The sequence below is a fragment of the Lethenteron reissneri genome, chromosome 15 (genome assembly GCF_015708825.2).
Source record: "Lethenteron reissneri isolate LAM-NWPU_2019-01 chromosome 15, ASM1570882v1, whole genome shotgun sequence".
Lineage (NCBI taxonomy): Eukaryota > Metazoa > Chordata > Hyperoartia > Petromyzontiformes > Petromyzontidae > Lethenteron > Lethenteron reissneri.
In genome coordinates this window covers 7,733,809-7,751,394 of record NC_083793.1, presented here as the reverse complement: position 1 = coordinate 7,751,394, position 17,586 = coordinate 7,733,809, and the positions used below count along the sequence as shown (strand labels likewise).

The 17,586-nt window shown below is 41.5% G+C and overlaps 1 protein-coding gene across 4 annotated transcripts in view; it reads right to left on the bottom strand.

Annotated features, from left to right (window-relative positions):
* Positions 1–17,586, bottom strand: part of LOC133342651 (IQ motif and SEC7 domain-containing protein 1-like) — a 290,148-nt gene that overhangs the window by 108,476 nt on the left and 164,086 nt on the right. For all 4 annotated transcript variants that reach the window (XM_061551935.1, XM_061551936.1, XM_061551938.1 and 1 more), the window contains one exon: positions 764–856. In XM_061551935.1, coding sequence (XP_061407919.1) covers positions 764–856 — 93 coding nt within the window. The remainder of the gene's footprint in view (positions 1–763; positions 857–17,586) is intronic.

Here is a 17,586-nt window from a genome sequence, read left to right as displayed (position 1 = left end):
TTGTGGTGCATTTGTTTAATTACACGCATAGTATAGCTGTAAAGAAATTACTTCACGTGGACTAATGATTGTTAAAATAATTTTCTGCTTTATGGACTAAAGGGTATAAAAGTTTTCTTCTTGAGGCTTGTGCAGAGCAAAGTAATGGACTTGGTGTCACTTTTATTGAGTTATTTGCAAATAATTTTACATTTTTCCCAGGAACTTTCATTGCCTAATGGTCGGATGCAATAAATCAACAGGCTTTTATGATGATGTGGGTTCAACTCTACCACAGCTGAAAATACATCTGTGGCTGAATCCATTACAGAAATTAGATTCCCATCGCATTATAACTCCAAGAGCTTTGCGGTAGAATGTGGATCGTATAAATGCTTCATTGGATTGAGTTTTATATGCCTTATTTCTTACATTATTTATTTTATATTTATATCTTCAGAATTTTCTTCACAAACTTTTTTCCCCGTGCATTAGTATGCACAGATGTAAATGTGTGGACCTGCCGCCTTCTAATTTTAATGTTTAATTATTCATTTTACATCCCACGCCTGCTCTGCTTTGACAAATGGCAGGAGTTTCATGCATCATAAGCGCAAAGATTTTTGTTATTAAATTTTTTGAACAGTTTTTTTGTTAATTTTCTTCCACTGTGTTTTGGCATTAATAATATAATCCGAGCACAACAGTATACTCCTTGGGTGATTCTGAGCACGGGAGACATTTCATATGGCTGGTGAATACCAAGTAGAAAAGTTACAAATACCTGCACTCAGCGAACTTTGCTAAAATTGGCTTGGCTGGCCTGGGTGGCACAGGAGGGGCTGGGCAGCAGAACAGATGCAATCGGCTTGGCGACCTGTTAACACAAAGGTAAGGAACTGAGGGACGCCTGCATTGCCACGTACCATTACCAGCGTCCCGCTCATGGCAATTTCATCGTCGAATACCGCTTAGTATTTACACTTCCATAATGTTGACACAAGGAAAAGGTTACAATCGACCATTGCTCAATGAGATGGCCGCTTCTTCTTCACAGCTGTTGCCTCGTAATCGCTCCTCCTTTTACAGTTCTGACTTCCTTGTGACTTTGTTCAGGCCCAGACTTCGACTACGGTGCGGGTTTGCTGAGTTGTACTGGACAGCGCTCTCTCATGCTGTTGGGGTGTCAGGGTGGCGAGGGGTTAACTCCCTCACCTGGTATGCAGCAGGTCCTCGGTTCGATCCCGACCCTGATGCTTGTATATTTGTAATTTGCGTTTTATCCCTGTGGTCGCGTGGATTTTCTCCATGTCCTCTGGTATTTTTTCCCGTTCACGTTTAGAAACGTGCGTTTAGAGTATTTGGCTGATATAAATTTCCACACGATAAGCCACTTCGTTGAGCTATCATTTGTGGCCTGGTTGTGTCTGAAAAAGAGCCATATAGCCCAGTGGGCCTTACCTGGTCAAATAAAAATAGTTTTTGCTTAGTTTTTAGTTTGGGGGGCACCAGCGTCTGGCTCGACGTGGCGTCCGACATTTAGCTGCACGCGCTGAGAGCCTCTTCAGGAACTGAATCGGTTCAGGGACTGAATTCGTTCCTGAATAATCTCCCAGTGCGTGGGGCAAAATGCCCGCTGTCATGCTGAACAGGACGTGGAACGATACAACACACATTGGTCTGAATTATCGAGCCATTCCCCCTTCCCCGCTCTGCCTATGACTGTTTCTTCTCTGTGAAAGGCCTCCCATTGCACCATGCAACAACCGCCTTCTTTTACTGTTCTGTAGCCTACTATACCCCTTCACTACCACCCAAAAAAACGAAGATAAAGACTTCCTTTTTTTGGTGTTCCCATGATGTACAATTATACATGTCTTGCTATAATGATGATGATGCTCACACCAGGCTCTGATCACGGTACCTCGAGTGAGTGCATGTTAAAGACCATGGGGTTGATTTTGGTAGTTCTACCTAGACACGGATAGAAAAACTCGTGACTTAAGTGTAAAAATTCACACTCACCTTCCCTAAACAGATGTACATTTGAAAATCCATGGTCGCGATTCAGTTCAACAATATTTTTTTTTATGTTGCTGAGAAATTCAGTGGCCACCAGTGAGTGCATGAGTCACATTAATCCAATGCATACAACATTTTTTCAATAATAATTACTAGACAAAAGGGGATTCCGAATGCTTGTTACACAATCACTTTGCCTGCACATACAGGTGAACACCACCAGCATGCATACCCACCGAGTGAAAGAAAGGGCAGGCATTCACATTTGTACAAAATGTGCCAGCCAAAGCAAAGGGTTTGCAGTTCAAGAGATGTGAAAAGAGCATGACAATTACTTCGGGCAGAGATTTGGGATAAGGAAGTTTGGAGTATCTGCACAGAGGTTGTCACCGTGACATCGGTGTACGGTGGCTATGTTTGGAGATCTTGATTTCATTCGTTGATGGTCCAGAGAGTCAGAGCACTCGTGCTATAAAACCTCTGGAACATGGCTAACTGCCACATAATACAGCGGAATGATTTATCTTCAGGAGTGCCGCTGTTCCCTGCAATAACTGACACGCCACTCACAGAGACACCTGTCACAGGCACTCCTTTGTCTCACCCCTGCACAGGACTGCCAATTACATGCACCCCTTATCTACGCCTTCTGATGTCGCCAGGACATGCTTGGTTTGCAGAGCTGGCCACGCCGAAATATCTCATTTTTCTTGTACTGCAACTACAAATTTCACAAGGTGACATATTTTTTTGAATGCACTGCCGTGTAGCTGTCATATAATATCTATTTATTGTTTCACTCAAGTGATTGTTAGAACAGCATGCAAGAGAGAGAGGCATTCTAATGCAGCGTCTGGGCCAATCAGGAGGGGAGGAGGAAGAGTGAACAGATGGTTCACACGGTTCATAGATCTTTGATTGTACTTCACAGAGACTGAATACATGCGTTACGTATGGAAAGGAAGTTAGCAACCCTTTGCGATGAACGAGTCGACCTGAGTTAGATTCCCGGCTACAGCTGAGTGACTCATTCACTAATCCGTATTGACCAGTGTGGTGAAGTATGATCAAACAAATCCTTATAACCGACGCGGAATGGGGAGGCCTTAATTCAACAGTCAATTGACAAAGAGCTGAAATTTATTATGTATCGTTATTATTAGCAATTCCTCGTAAGAATAACTAAATTTGTTGTTGTCTGTTTGAGAACGTCGCATCTATTTCATGAAGGATCAATCGCGAGCAGGTAATTGTCTCTATGTTAATTAAACCTTGGGGAATAAGTCTTAGCATATCAGTCTTAGACGGCACATAATTGGGAAAAGATTTTTTTCTCTTCACATCTTCATGTTTACTAATAGGGTTTTCCCCCTTTTTTCTGGCAACAAAACTGACACCTTTTGCAAGGAATCATGCTTACATTAACCACAATACCTGCAGTCAAATGCAAACAAAAACAATACTCTGATAATTTATGCATTGTCTTTGAAACTGATTGGTCCACACCAGAGACAGCTTTCTTTGGAGCCTAGTCTCATATGGTGTTCGACCAGATGACGCCAAAAGGCGCACAGTTCAAAGACAACGCACTACCAGAGTAATGAGAGCTCGGGGTGAGCAGCTACATCATGGGATCTCCTTTGCCAGTACCAAAATATACTAATAGGGTTTTTTCCCTTTTTTCTGGCATGTTTGTTTGTTATCTGGCTGATTTCAGGAATGCATCTGCATCACTAACGATAAATACCTCGCCGCTGGTGAACGAAAACTCCTCAGCGCATTTGCGTCGGCATGCACGTCCACTCAAAACATTAACAAACCATCCGTTCCGTCGGATGCCTCATTGGCGGAAAATCGATTTGTCACCCTGGCTCCCGTGTAGGCTTCACACTCGTGGTCGTTGTAAGCAGGTTAGTTAATCAATGGGTGAGAAAATGGCACAAACGCAATAGGTATATAATGCCGCGGGAGATGAACGACGTGGAAATGTGTGATCCTCGGCAGGGCTATGTTAGGTCACGTCCCCTGCAGAAATACCTCCTGGTGTTCCATGAGATTGTAGCATTTCTATTGTAATATTTTCAAAAGATTATAGATTGCCTCAGAACCCAGCATGAGCATGTATATGTTACGTTGTAGAATGGAATACAGTTCGGTTTTCGATGGGATTGGGGGAAAGCTCTTTAGTTATAGTTTAATCACAGCCTAATCCTTTTAAGCACTTTTCAGATGTCCATGAAAAAAAACGCTATATATTTCACAAAGGATTAAGAACACGAGGACTTAATTAACTTCAATTTGCTTTGCAATCCATTACCGGTGCTCCTTAAATATACGCACATAAATACATACAGAACAAATATACAGGAAAGCGCAAGAAACAGAGAACACGGCGTCCGAACGACCGGCATGGACGCGTGAAGCATCACGTGCCGCTAGATGTGATATGGAAAACGATAGAGGAACAAGGGGAAGGAAAGAGAGAAATTTGGAAGAATAGAAAGATAAAGGAAATGTAATATGTATTGCTGCTCATTAAACATGCGTACTGTCCCCTGACATTACAAATTGTATGTATCATTCCCAATCACCTTTTGGTACATTTATATCCCACAATAAATATTGTTTATTTTATATGATTCGTATCTTTATTGTGATTTTTACAGATGTTCATTTTATGAAGAAAAAAAATAACGTATAACGGCACAAAATGTGCGGCGTAATTCCGCTGCAGGACTCAAACCGAAAGAAGGGAATCCTCAATGCAGGCTGCCGTGTGTTCTTGTGAAAAGAGATGCACTTCGTTTTGATGTCACGCAGTGTGTGGAGGAGGCAGCACACGGTCTCATGCTGTGTCATCCAGGGTCACTTAGATGGTTTCCTATTAAATGTAACGATGGGCGAATTGTATCAATGCTGTTTTTAATGGATTCGTACACATGCTTTCTTTCATAAATATTGTTCATGCTAAATTCATTCTCTACATTTTATTTATCAAAAAACCAGGCGAATTACCAAAACAGACATATTTTTTCTCATAGATGAAACCCATTGAAAAAGGTAAATAGAACTATGTAACGTTTATGGATATTCACATTAAAATGTGATGCAATATTCTAAAACATCGGCTTAGAACTCAGAAGTTGTTGACCACATTAAAGCACAAGCGCTCTCCAAATTAGATTGGCCAGCAGATGGTGTTGCAGCATCAAAGTCAGACGTCATTAGGTACGGTTGCACTAAATAGGATCATTTCTTCACAAGCTTGTGCGGAAGACTCGAACCAATTAAAATTGATGTATCATCATTAGACCAAACCAGACCAAGCAACGGGGTTCGACGTCGACTCAAATTGAAATTTTTTTTACGACGAGCTAAACAAAAGTCACTAACTCAGCAGCACGGGCAAAACAGTCCCTGGCGAAGCATGTATTGTAAGATTCCATTCCAATGTTTTATTTAGCGAAGAGCCTAATCCACACACCACAACAGATGGCACCTGCTTGGATTGTGTTGTTGTTGTAAAACTGAGAAACACCGTCATCTGTTAATCCAACCACGGATGTTCTTCCATGCGAAGCTGTAAGCATTTGATGTGGACGTCGCCCAAATGTTTTTGCTGCGACGCTTTACCCCTCCACACATGCTGCCACCGCAACCTGTTACGCAATCTGCTCCTCCTGCCCGGCTTGTGGCCACGGGGAAAAGCCAACGCACGTGTGCAGGTTCACAGCCAACGAGATCGAGAGCGCACATTAGATCCCGTTCCAGCAGAAAGCGGAGCACAAAAAACGTCTTTAAATGAAAGCGAAAGTGATGTTCTGGTCGAATGAGCGTTGACGTAATTGGTGCTCATCTTCTGCTTGAAACCGGAAACAGCGGTGTAAATTCCACATTTCCATGGGGGGAGGTGAGTCTACCAACACATTTACCAGGCAAGGCCCACTAAACTGTATAGCTCTTTTTCAGAAGCGCCCTGGCCACAAATGACACCTGAATGAAGTGGCTTATCACGTCGAAATTTATAGCAGCCAAATACTCTAAACGCATGTTGATTATAAATGTGGAAGGAAAAAAACTAGAGGACCCAGAAAAAAATCCACGCGACCACGGGGAGATCATGCAAACTCCAAATATACAGGCATCATCAGGGTCGGGATTGAACCCACGGCCTCCTGCATACCAGGCTAGGGAGTTAACATCTCGCCATCGCGGCAACCCCAGAGGGGGTGATGGTTTAACTCAACCCCCCGCCAGGATTTGAACCCACCAACCTTTTTGACTGCAAGCTCGCTCTGCCGCTGAGACACTTGGCTGAATATTTTAGTTACCCTCGGTTTATGCAGAAAGCGTAAAAGTGTTGATGGGATAAAAAAAGACCAGTTCATTAGCGGATGTCTGAAAAAAACAAACAGAAGGCCCATTCACTATAATTATTGCTGGCACTTAAAGCAATTAGACAATACTAACCGGGAGTAAAAGCAACAGAAACTGGGAGCTCTGAAACCAATAAGCAGTTATATTCTTTAATGTTTGACTTTTGATTGTCTAGAAATGTTTAAATTTAAAGGAAAATGCAATCCAAAAATACAAACAGCTTGTGACTTTATAGGCACTGTATGTACTGTGTGCCTTAGCTGTTCAACGGCGAGTTTGAAACTATGTTAATGAAAAATAAGTCTAAAATTACTGCCAAGCACTTTTAAGAGTGCTCCGGCAATTAAACTGAATTTACAGTTTTATTCAAATGTATGGGAATGATGTTACTGCGACTGGAGTCCCATACTGATGCACTTCATTCTATGATTTTACCTTAACAAAGCTTCAAACTAATCATGTTGTTTTGGTTCTAGATTTGAAGCTTTCGTGACTGCAATAATTCATACTCTTAGGTTTTTTCGGTAAAGTCACGTAGGTAAAAAATATAATTAAAAACTACTAAAAGTAATAATAGAAATACAATAAAATAATAAATCACGACGTTTCGGAGGCAACACAAGTCTCCGTCATCAGGTGGGACCGTCACAGCTAAAATTACTGCATCAAGTAACCAATAAGCAGTTATACTCTTTAGGCTAGGGAGTTAACATCTCAAATTACTGCATCAAGTAATTTTAGCTGTGACGGTCCCACCTGATGATGGAGACTTGTGTTGCCTCCGAAACGTCGGGATTTATTATTTTATTTTATTTCCATTATTACTTTAAATAATGTTTTATTTTATTTTTTACCTACGTGACTTTACCGAAAAAACCTAAGAGTATGTTTTTTTGGGTTGAACAGGGTTCCACAATCTATACAGAATGCTCGTGCCAAAAACATCTTGCAATTCGGCAGCATTTGATTAACAAGGCTGACAGCTGATGAGACTCAAACCGTCGAAGCAGGTCCAGAGTTTGATTACTTGAATAAATAATTATAATTGTTGGTATAATATTGGTCTGGAATGGCACATGGCCGATGACTAAAACGATAATTTTAAAATGTTTGTACATGTGTCATTACGTCTTTGTTATGTTTGTATCAGTTGACTCCATGGACACTCTTGCAAATGAGATGGTCCATCTCAAGGGATTATCCAGGTGAAAGATGTAGTTATAAAAAAAAAACATTTGTGGAGAGAGAACGCAGGTCTGCTTATATGCAATCAACTCACATTGAATTATGTGCGAGAAACAGCCTAGGCATGCCTCCACAAAATAATAGCAAGTTGGTGTTTAAGTTGCCTCTCACTTCAAGATAATACACAATTTAAGAAATAAAGGTTACTTACAAATATACAGTAATATGTGAGTTCGTTATTATTTTAAAGTACACATTTAAACCATTGCATATATAAGCCTTCCCAAGCAGTCCTGAGGCAAGTTGAATTTAAAATAAAATAAAAATTAATGATTAGTTTCCACATCGATGTATTTAAAATATTTCCAATGAGACATTACAGCAATTAATAATAATCGAATTGTAATAATAATAACAACTATTCAAAGTGTGTAATATATCAACTGCTAGATAAGGCATCCCCAACACTTTATCTGTTAGTAAAGTCATGTAGGTATAAAATAAAATAAACATTTAAAAAATATATATTTTAAAATAATTAAAAATTAAAAATAATAAAATAAATAAATTGTGACTGGAGTGCCATACTGATGCACTTCATTCTATGGTTTTACCTTAACAAAGTTTCAAACTAATCATGTTTTTGTGATTGAATTTATTTTTTGATTATTTTTAATTTATTAATATTAAAAACTTAAGATCTAAACTTTGTCTGTTACGTGAATTGTTTGAGACTACTTCCCCATGTTGCTCAGTGCAAGTTTTGTGAAGGGTGTCCCCAAGACCGGTTCAGACATCACTTGCCACTAACGTCAGCCGTGGCTGGGAATCAAACTCAGGTCCACTGGGTTTATAGCGCAGTGCGTAAAACTGCTGCCCTGCTGCTCCTCCCCAGCAGTAAATACACAGTGATGATGGTTATTATTGATTATATAGCGCTGCTGTACAGAAGTTCTTGCGCATGGGCTAATGTAATCTTCCCAGTGCACGGCGGTTGAAGGTGATATTTTTCTCAGGTTAACACCAAATACTCACTTTGCCTCCCTGTCACGCATCATAAGTGCCCCGCCAGAGGCTGTGAACACAGCCAGACATATGGAGTGTTTAACCAAGGAGCTTATTGCATTTGTATTATGGTATAATGCCCAAAGAATCAGCTCTGAGACAGCTCAGGCCTTAACTCTATATTGCTATTACTATCGCACGTAAATAATTGATACGGTCATGATATCAGTAAAATGGCAAAAGAACACTGGCATTGATTGCTGGCTGAGGGATGTCGGGGTGTCGGTGTTACACACCAGAGGTGAGAATAGGCAAGTGCCCTTGCTCTGTGTTTTTTGTACCATTTGCCATGAGACTTAATGTGACTGCAAACACATCACCAGGTGGTTTCATATGGGAAATAGGGCTCGTGTTTGGATTTACAAAAAAATTTCCTTTGTGGATTTTCAGATTCCAATACCTGATATGATTGAATCTAAATTTATCGATGCATTGAAGTAGGATGTGTGCAGAAACGGAAGAATAAAATTGCAGTGTTTGCGATGAGTACTAAAACGTGGACAACAATGAGAGAACAGCTTCACAGTAAATTTCGATTTAAAGCTTTCGTGACTGCAGAGATTCATCTTCTTGGTTCTTTCGGTAAAGTCACGTAGAATGGAAATAATAAAATAATAAAAATAAAAACATAATACAATAATTCTCACGACGTTTCGGCCACAACGCAAGCAGCCGTCCTCAGGTGAAGAACAGGTCTGTCGAGTCGTGAGAATGATTTTATTATGTTTAATTTTTATTATTTTATTATTTCCATTCTACGTGACTTTACCGAAAGAACCAAGAAGAAGCTTCACAGTATTTTATTCGTTTTGCTTTTGTAACTTGAATCACGATAATTGGATATCTCATTCGACCATTATAACAGTATGGACATTATTCAGTCGGAGTTTATTCCGGTACAACTGCTGCACGTGACTTTGTCACCAGTTATTTCTTACGTGAGTCGCGCGATGTATTGATGCCCAACTAAACCTAGATTAAGAATCGCTATCAAGGCTGTGGAAACTTTCAATCAGAGTCGCAATGGAAATGGCACTGCCCCACATGGTGCTCAGAACGATGTCCGACGTTTCCTTCCACATCCTGAAATATGCTCCCAGAACAAAACGTCAGACATCATGCTGAACAATCCGCCAAAACACATCGGAGAATTATACAGCTTCAGACGCTGTCTCCCCGACAGACCTGGTCTTCACCTGAGGACGGCTGCTTGCGTTGTGGCCGAAACGTCGTGAGAATTATTTTATTATGTTTTATTATTATTATTTTATTACTTCCCTTCTAAGTGACTTTACCGAAAGAACCAAGAAGAATTATACAGCTGTGGACGCCTATGCAGTTGTATTATAGTATGATTGAAGTTGCGGAAGAAATGTGAACAATTGGATGCAAGTGAGAGTATCTACCGCAAAGTTGATGAGTAAATATCATGGACAGAGATCAATGAAAGGCCACAATCACTAATGTCTTTGAGAAAGGATATCGCACGTAGAGATAATAATTTTTTTCACAAAAATTTAAGAGATAAAGTTTAAACAGTTCATGCCAGAAGTTGGACAAATTCATGTGCATTGCCATGAGGGTGATAACATAATGGGTATATTCACTTTTGCTGCTATTAATCAATAAATAATGTCATATTTTTTTTAAACTGTATGGAGTTCTGAGATGCAAAGAATAAATTTACTTAATTTTAATAGTTTCTAAGTCTGATATCAATTCTTAATAATTGTATATTAGCTGCTGTGACATGGATGGGATTACTAAATATATTGACAGAGAAAACAAAAATACAGGCTGATACGTGGAAACGAAGGTGCATGATGGGAAAATCACACTGATAGAAACAGGGACACATAGGTTAGACAACACACGCAAGTCACAGACGTAATATTGACTTAAAAAAAATTCAAGTGGGCTTGAACAGGATAAAGGAAATGATAGCCAGTGGTCGAGACTAATAACAGTGGTAGCCGAGTGAGAGAAACATGCCCAAGAGGATGCCTCGTGAGAGATGCTGATAGCTTGGGAAGACCTCCAATCAAGCAGTCGACAGATAATGTCTCGTGAGAATGGCAACGAAGTTTCACATATCAGATGCAATTAGCCAATCAAAAGCATGACAACTGATTATTATTCCTCTCCAATAACCACTCGATGTTAATATGATCGCCCTTTCATTGCCTACCTCGTATGTGTATAGTCTGAGGTCTGCCCATTTTCTCTGTCTCTCTCTGTCTTTTTGCCCGCCTTAAATTTGATGTATTAGTCATCGAGGTGGCATCTCACAACATGCAACTTTTATTTAGTTCAGTAAAGAATGCCTCTTGAGAGGCTTCGAAGTCTTTCCCAAAATGGTTGAGTCGTGCAAAGTACATGGGAAATAATTTTCCATCACATTCTTTGTATTATGATTTATGTATTCAGATTCTCCTCGTGTCCTGTAAGGTATTGCCCTTGATTGCATACCTTCAAATGTTTAAGCGCTTACTATGTGTTGAACATTGTTTTAAATAATTGTTATTCTGTATTTGTGTGACCTATTTGTTGTTCTGTATTTGTAACTACTTGTTTGTTCTGTATGCGAACGATGTCACATATCTTGTAATATAATCAGTTGTGTCTCTCTTGCAAAGCAGCCAGCCTGTGGCTGAATGTTACTCAGCTGCATTACCAATTAAAATTGAGCTCAACTCTTAGCTGGTGCAACATCGTGAAATCATGGGCATAGCTACTTTGTTGTTCCGCGGGTTTCTGTGACACCAGGTTTTTTTTAAAATAAATAACCGTCAACAATTTGGAACAAAAATTATGGTATTTTTACATCCACATTTTTCTCCCTCCCTTGCATTTAGTTGGTTGTCTTTCACCACCCCCCCCCGCACCTCCGATTAGCACGGTTGACTATGTACAGTGCGAAAGAAGTTCAACGCACGTACATAAGTGCCGATTATCTTGAAAATGAAACGTTTAAATACAGAGTGCAGCACGAAGAGCAGGCTCAGTGCTGCGTCGGTAGCCACGAGTTGCTTAGATTTAATATAATTATAGTGCAGGAGACCTCCTCTGATTCATGCATGTTGAAGTGGTCGAACTTTGCCGATCCTGTCTGTTATCTAACCAACAAGCGGTGAGAAGCACTTGCGAGCATTCGCCCACACACCCAACTGTTTCAGCGTGTGTTGGCCACTCCTCTGCATGAAATACGTTCATGAATGTCAGATGGATGGGAAGGTCCCTTTATGCAATCACGAAGAATTCGCGCGGGAGAAGGCTGCAGGGCACCGTGTAGTGATGGCAGTAGGGACACAAGACAGGCGGGTGTTTAAGGTGCCAGACTTTATTGTGGATAAGGGCGTCAATAGTTACTGCCTTGCTATAAAGTGTGTAGGGGGCGGGGGGGGGGGGGTAAGGTTCCGTTGGTTTTAACAGCACAGCAATGTCCATCATGAAACAGGAATCATGGTCTTTCTATTGCCGCATCTAGCAAACGCACAGGATGTGGAAATAAAACCTTTACAGCACCACCTTAGATGCTGCTCGCCTAAGGCACATGCCACGAGTTAAATAATAAACAAACGTCTAGGGGATACCATATTGCAAACAGCGCTGCACAGATTTATACGTTTCCGTCAAAAGGATAGCGACCCACAACTTTTCGGGTTCACCTTGCATGTCAAGTAAACGATCAAATAATAAATCTGTGATTGAAAATTACTTTCGCATATAATGAATATGACTGCTCAAGTGGCAAAATGATCTTAATCGAATATAAATTACTAATTCAGTTTAGTATAGGTCACTGACAATATTGGGCAACTCAATGCCTCCACGTGTCAGTCTTGTGCCAATCACTCTTCCCATGCTCTTCCCACGTGTTCACGTAACGTGAAATATTTTGACCAATGCAAGGCCTAAAGCCAACTCACCATGAATGTCTCTAATCTTGTCAGATCTCAGAAAGCTAAGCAGATTTTAGCCTGGTTAGCTTTTTGGATGGGTGACCAGCAGGGCTTGCCATGGGAATGGGGTGGTGAGGTAGCCAGAAGATGGCTGTGCCGAGTGTTCACCTGTGGAGACTCGGGACTTGTTCAACACAAAGCCAAACACTCATCAGTAGAATTCGCTAATCATCCCAATAAAGTCTGAGACTCAGTGAGGCTTTCCTGGGTAAAAAAAAATGCATTATACAAGGTGCTTAAATTGTTTAAACACTTATGTGGGACTATCGTTTTTAATGGTTAAAGAATGGATAATACACTGTAACATGATAACAAATGTATGTTAATAGCTTCAAAAAGTCAAAGAGTCTCCACTTATTGGCCATCATTGTCAACACATGCCTGGAATCTTCTACATGTAATCTGCAGAGCCTGGAGGCACATTTCTTGTAGTGTTGTTGGAAATTTCAAGAAGTTTTTCTTTGGTTCTTTCGGTAAAGTCACGTTCGTCTCTGTGTGTCTATTTTGTGTCTCTCTCCCCTTTTTTGTCTCTCTCTCTGTGTGTCTCTGTGTTGTCTCTCTCTGCTTGTGTATCTGTCTGTGTGTCTCCGTGTATGTGCTTTGTCTCTCCCTCAAATTTAGTTCTTCCTGATGACGATTGCTTGTGTTGCAATCGAAACGTCGTATTCTATCATTTAATTTATTTTCTTTCTACGTGACTTTACCGAAAGAAAAAAAAGAGTAATTCCTGCAGTCACGAAAGCTTCAAATAAAATTCTCAGAAGTGTTAACATATTTTTGAAGCACGCTGTAATATCCTGTGTAATGGAAGCTCAAAACCAACGATACATCTATCAGTGGTGAAAGAATTGAAAAGGTGTTCCCTGTAAAAAAAAAACATATAATCAGTGGGAAAACACAATTCCTTCCATGTTCCACCCCAATATAACCTCTGGGCGCACAGTGTTAGCCCCAGCTGTGAGATGCTCCAGCTGCTGCACTCCATTAGAGCCAGACACGCCACAAGCGGCACGATCACAGGTTAATATACAGGGGAAAGAGAACGGGCCTAATGCTCGTACATAATGGACACGACGATCGACGATTATGTCCCCACGCCTTTGCGGGCAAGCGGCCCGCTCGCAAACGGATGGGCACGAGCCACTGGATGCTTGCCGTACAGAGCGCACCGTATATTGTGTTGGGTGTTTCCATTTTTTGGCCCCCCCGTCACCGCGCCCCCGCAACGGGGCACAATTATTGACCCCGCTTGACCCGGCAACGTGCTGCGTGTGACGAGCAGTTTCCCAGATCCGCCAATTTGTTCACATGACCCCCCCCCCCACTTTCCGAGCATGCACGATGTATATACACACACGGTCCGTGTTATCACCAATTCAACGGGATGATGAGCTCTCACTCGGATGGTCAAGTGTTTGCGCTGCACCACCTGTGACCAATACTATCCTTCACCCCCGTGGTGAGAGATTATGTTATTGGAAAAAGCCTAATGGTGCCTTGCAGATGCCAGTGCACGTCACACATTTGTAGGTTTTTCAAATCGGTCTGCCCCGGTGGGTGACATTGACCAGACACCGATGACAGCTGAAACAAAAAAAACAGCTGGTGTCTTTACAAACTTTGGTGTATTGACTTTTATCTGCGTGTTCAGTTGTGTTGAGTACCTATATGTCTGACCTCATCCTCATGCCTCCAGCTCACTGGCGGCACGGTACCTGAAACTGAACAGTGCCAGGGAATCGGTGAATCTGCTTCGGATATGACGCTGAAGTGCAACATGCCACGTGATGATCAAAGTTGGGCTTCGGCAGCTTCGCCTCCGAAAGATGAGTAGCTTTTGCCGGAGAGGTCTGCTGTGCCCCCCCCCCCCCACTCCCAATTGTGTCAGCAAGGCCGCACGCGAACACCATCGTTGCACTTGAACGGAGGGCTTCAGTGTCTCAGCGCACTAATGGTTGATTGTACTTTACAACCCACGCTGGCTGCGAACCTTTCCCAAGCCGGGGATCCAATCAGTGCCCACACAGATGCTGCAATTAAAGAATGCACCGAGGCATGGAAATTCATTGATCTGGCAATTTTCTTCAAAACGTGTATCCCAAATTCCGCCCTAGTACGCAGACCCCAGAGAAATTGTGTATAATTATACTCCTCTGAAATTGAGCCAAAGTAACGGTTGTACTCGCTGTCACCTAGAGATATCGACGAGATTCTCATCTCGTTACCTTAATACGTGAAGGGCAATGTTTAGGTTTTTAAAGGCAAATCAAATTTCAATACAATCGAGCATTATTGAACGTTTTTCCTTGTTCGAGTTAGCGAATAATTGAAAACTGTTTTCTGATATTCACTAATGCCTTTACCCACGTATATATTTTTAAAGATAGCAATGGCAGATAAAACATGTACGAAATAATAATCATACTAAAATAATACAACCTTCGGTAAAATCTGGGAACAAAAATAACTTCGCCTCACGTTCACTATACAGGCTGCTTGCAAGGGGAGGAAATGTCACCTTAATTATCTCTGCTCAGAACACAGTGAGCCATGGGTGACAGAGTAGTGGACAAGGGAGGTCACCGCACATGCGAACACATCTTCTCTGAAGCCCTCTCTCACCGGACCCAAGAATTGCGTATGGCCAATTCCAAGGTGGCAGTGACCAAGGAAATGTGGTCGCTGCTGAATCAGCTCTTTTGCTTCTTATTTGGTTAAGATCCTTCCTCGGGGCTGAAGGCAATTGTATTGCCTCAGCAAGAAGGCTGTTTGGTAGGCAGTTGTGTGCGTGCGTAGGCACAAACATTCATCATTATCATCAGCCATGGAGAGCCTGCTGGTGGATGAAGACCTCCCCCTATTCACCACCAACTGCACTCGATCTGACTTCATCCCTCCATCTCCTGTTATCGGACGCATTCAATTCCTTGGCTGCCATTTTGTCATTATTCTTGACCATCGTCGATAATCTCTTCTGGTGACGTTTCTTGCCCGTGTCCGCTTACTCTTACTTGAAGAGAATGAATTATAGACTTATACCTCCGTATATTTTATCATGCATGTGTTTTTTTTATCCTTCTATCTCAACGTAATTCCACGCATGCATCTCCCCACGCTACCTTGCGCCCCGTTATTTGTTTTGGTTCCAATGCTTTTAGAATTGCCCATGTTTCTGAACCATATATTACAGAGCAGAGTACGCAGAATGAATATTTATTTTCAGTTGCAAAATCAACGTCCGAGATAAATCAGGGCATCAAGCCCTTTAAAATGTTGTGCACTGTTTGAAACTAAAATTAAGTGTACAGTTCTGTGTATTGGCTAAAAGTCTTTCTGCAGGTCAATAGCTCTCTTTGGCCTCTGCATAATTCTTGAACATCGATTTCCCCCTGTGGGCGCTGGGTATTAATGTAAATGAGAAGTGCAATAATTAACATTTTATATACAGTCCTCTGTTTAAGAATTAACAAGTAAATGTGCTATATATATTGCACAGTCATATATCAACAGACATACAGACGTTTGTCAGTCCACTGCTGAATGAAGTCCTCTTCTTCATGTGGTGACCTTCATGGGTCATTGTTTGACCAAACATCAGCATGCTGGTCAGTGTGGATTATTAAAGGGAGGGGGCCCAAGAATGCTTCAGATATCAATTACCGCTGATTTTAGCCTTATGCGGGGATTGAACTGATGTTACCGGGCTCATAGCGTGGTGCACTAACCACTGCGCATCAGTGTCCCCCCGCCCACATATTGCACGTACGACATTACTTGCTGTTGGTGCATTGACTATATTGTAAATAGTGAGGGAATAAAAATAAATGATCAAAGGGAAATTGTTCAATAAAAGAGAAATACAATATGAATGCATGTCATTTCCACTCAGGTAGTTCTGTTGCATACTGTGAAACACCCCCCCCCCCCAGTCTTTTTCAATCATATAGCCTACATTCTCTTTGTGAGTCTGAATATCCACCACTTGAAAACACGAAGATGCAAAAAACATGACTCTCTCATTCAATGGATCCTTTTTCCTCGCGGTCCTTTCAACTTGTTTTTTTTTATTTTGGGGGAGGGGACAGGTTAGCAGCGGTATCAACACTGCGAATTATTTTGGTGGCTTTTAAAAAATTTGAAATGTATAAAGGTGACAGACAGAGGTTAAATGGCTCCTTACGCCTCCAGTACTGGACTTTACGAATATCCCCTTCAGGTTAATCCCGGACAGCTCTGGTAGGTTTAGGTTAATCTCTCATTTGTCCCACCCAGAGGGTTCAGTGATCAAATCCCTGATGACCAATGCTGCTTAACCAAAATTGATTTCGAGGCAGATTTCCACCTCATTCATATTCATCCAACAGACTATTACATAGGCTTATACACAACAGCATGGACGGACTCAAATATGATCAGCGGGCGCCTATGGGATACTTACTTATCGTTTATAGGGAAATGAAGTGCTTGTACCACAAAACAAGGGGAAGGGAAGTGGGAGGGAGGGAGGAACAGGAGTGGAATCACGGGGGTATGGGGCAATTGTAGAGTGACGATGGGATATTGTGCTGCCTCATAGTAGCAGCCGGGCTGTCCATTCCCATTGCTGATAACTCACCCCCCAACACCCCCTCCTATTAATTGCAAGTGTTATATTCGAAATAAAAGCTGTCTGCAATATTTTTCGATTTAAAGCTTTCGTGACTGCAGGGATTCATCTTCTTGGTTCTTTCGGTAAAGTCACGTAGAAGGGAAGTAATAAAATAGTTAGAATGGGGGGGAGGGGGTTATTGGACAAAATGCAAAACCGAGGAGAGAGTTAAGTGAAGGGTGAAACGGTCTTTTCACGGACACAGGGGCTGGGAGAGAAGAGCGGACTGCGGAATGGACAAACACTGATCTCGTTTTGCTGAACATGACCGTGGCGATTATTGCTGCTATTATCCCCTTTTAAGTATTTATAACGCAATTCACACCTGTGCAAAATACTCGTTTTACT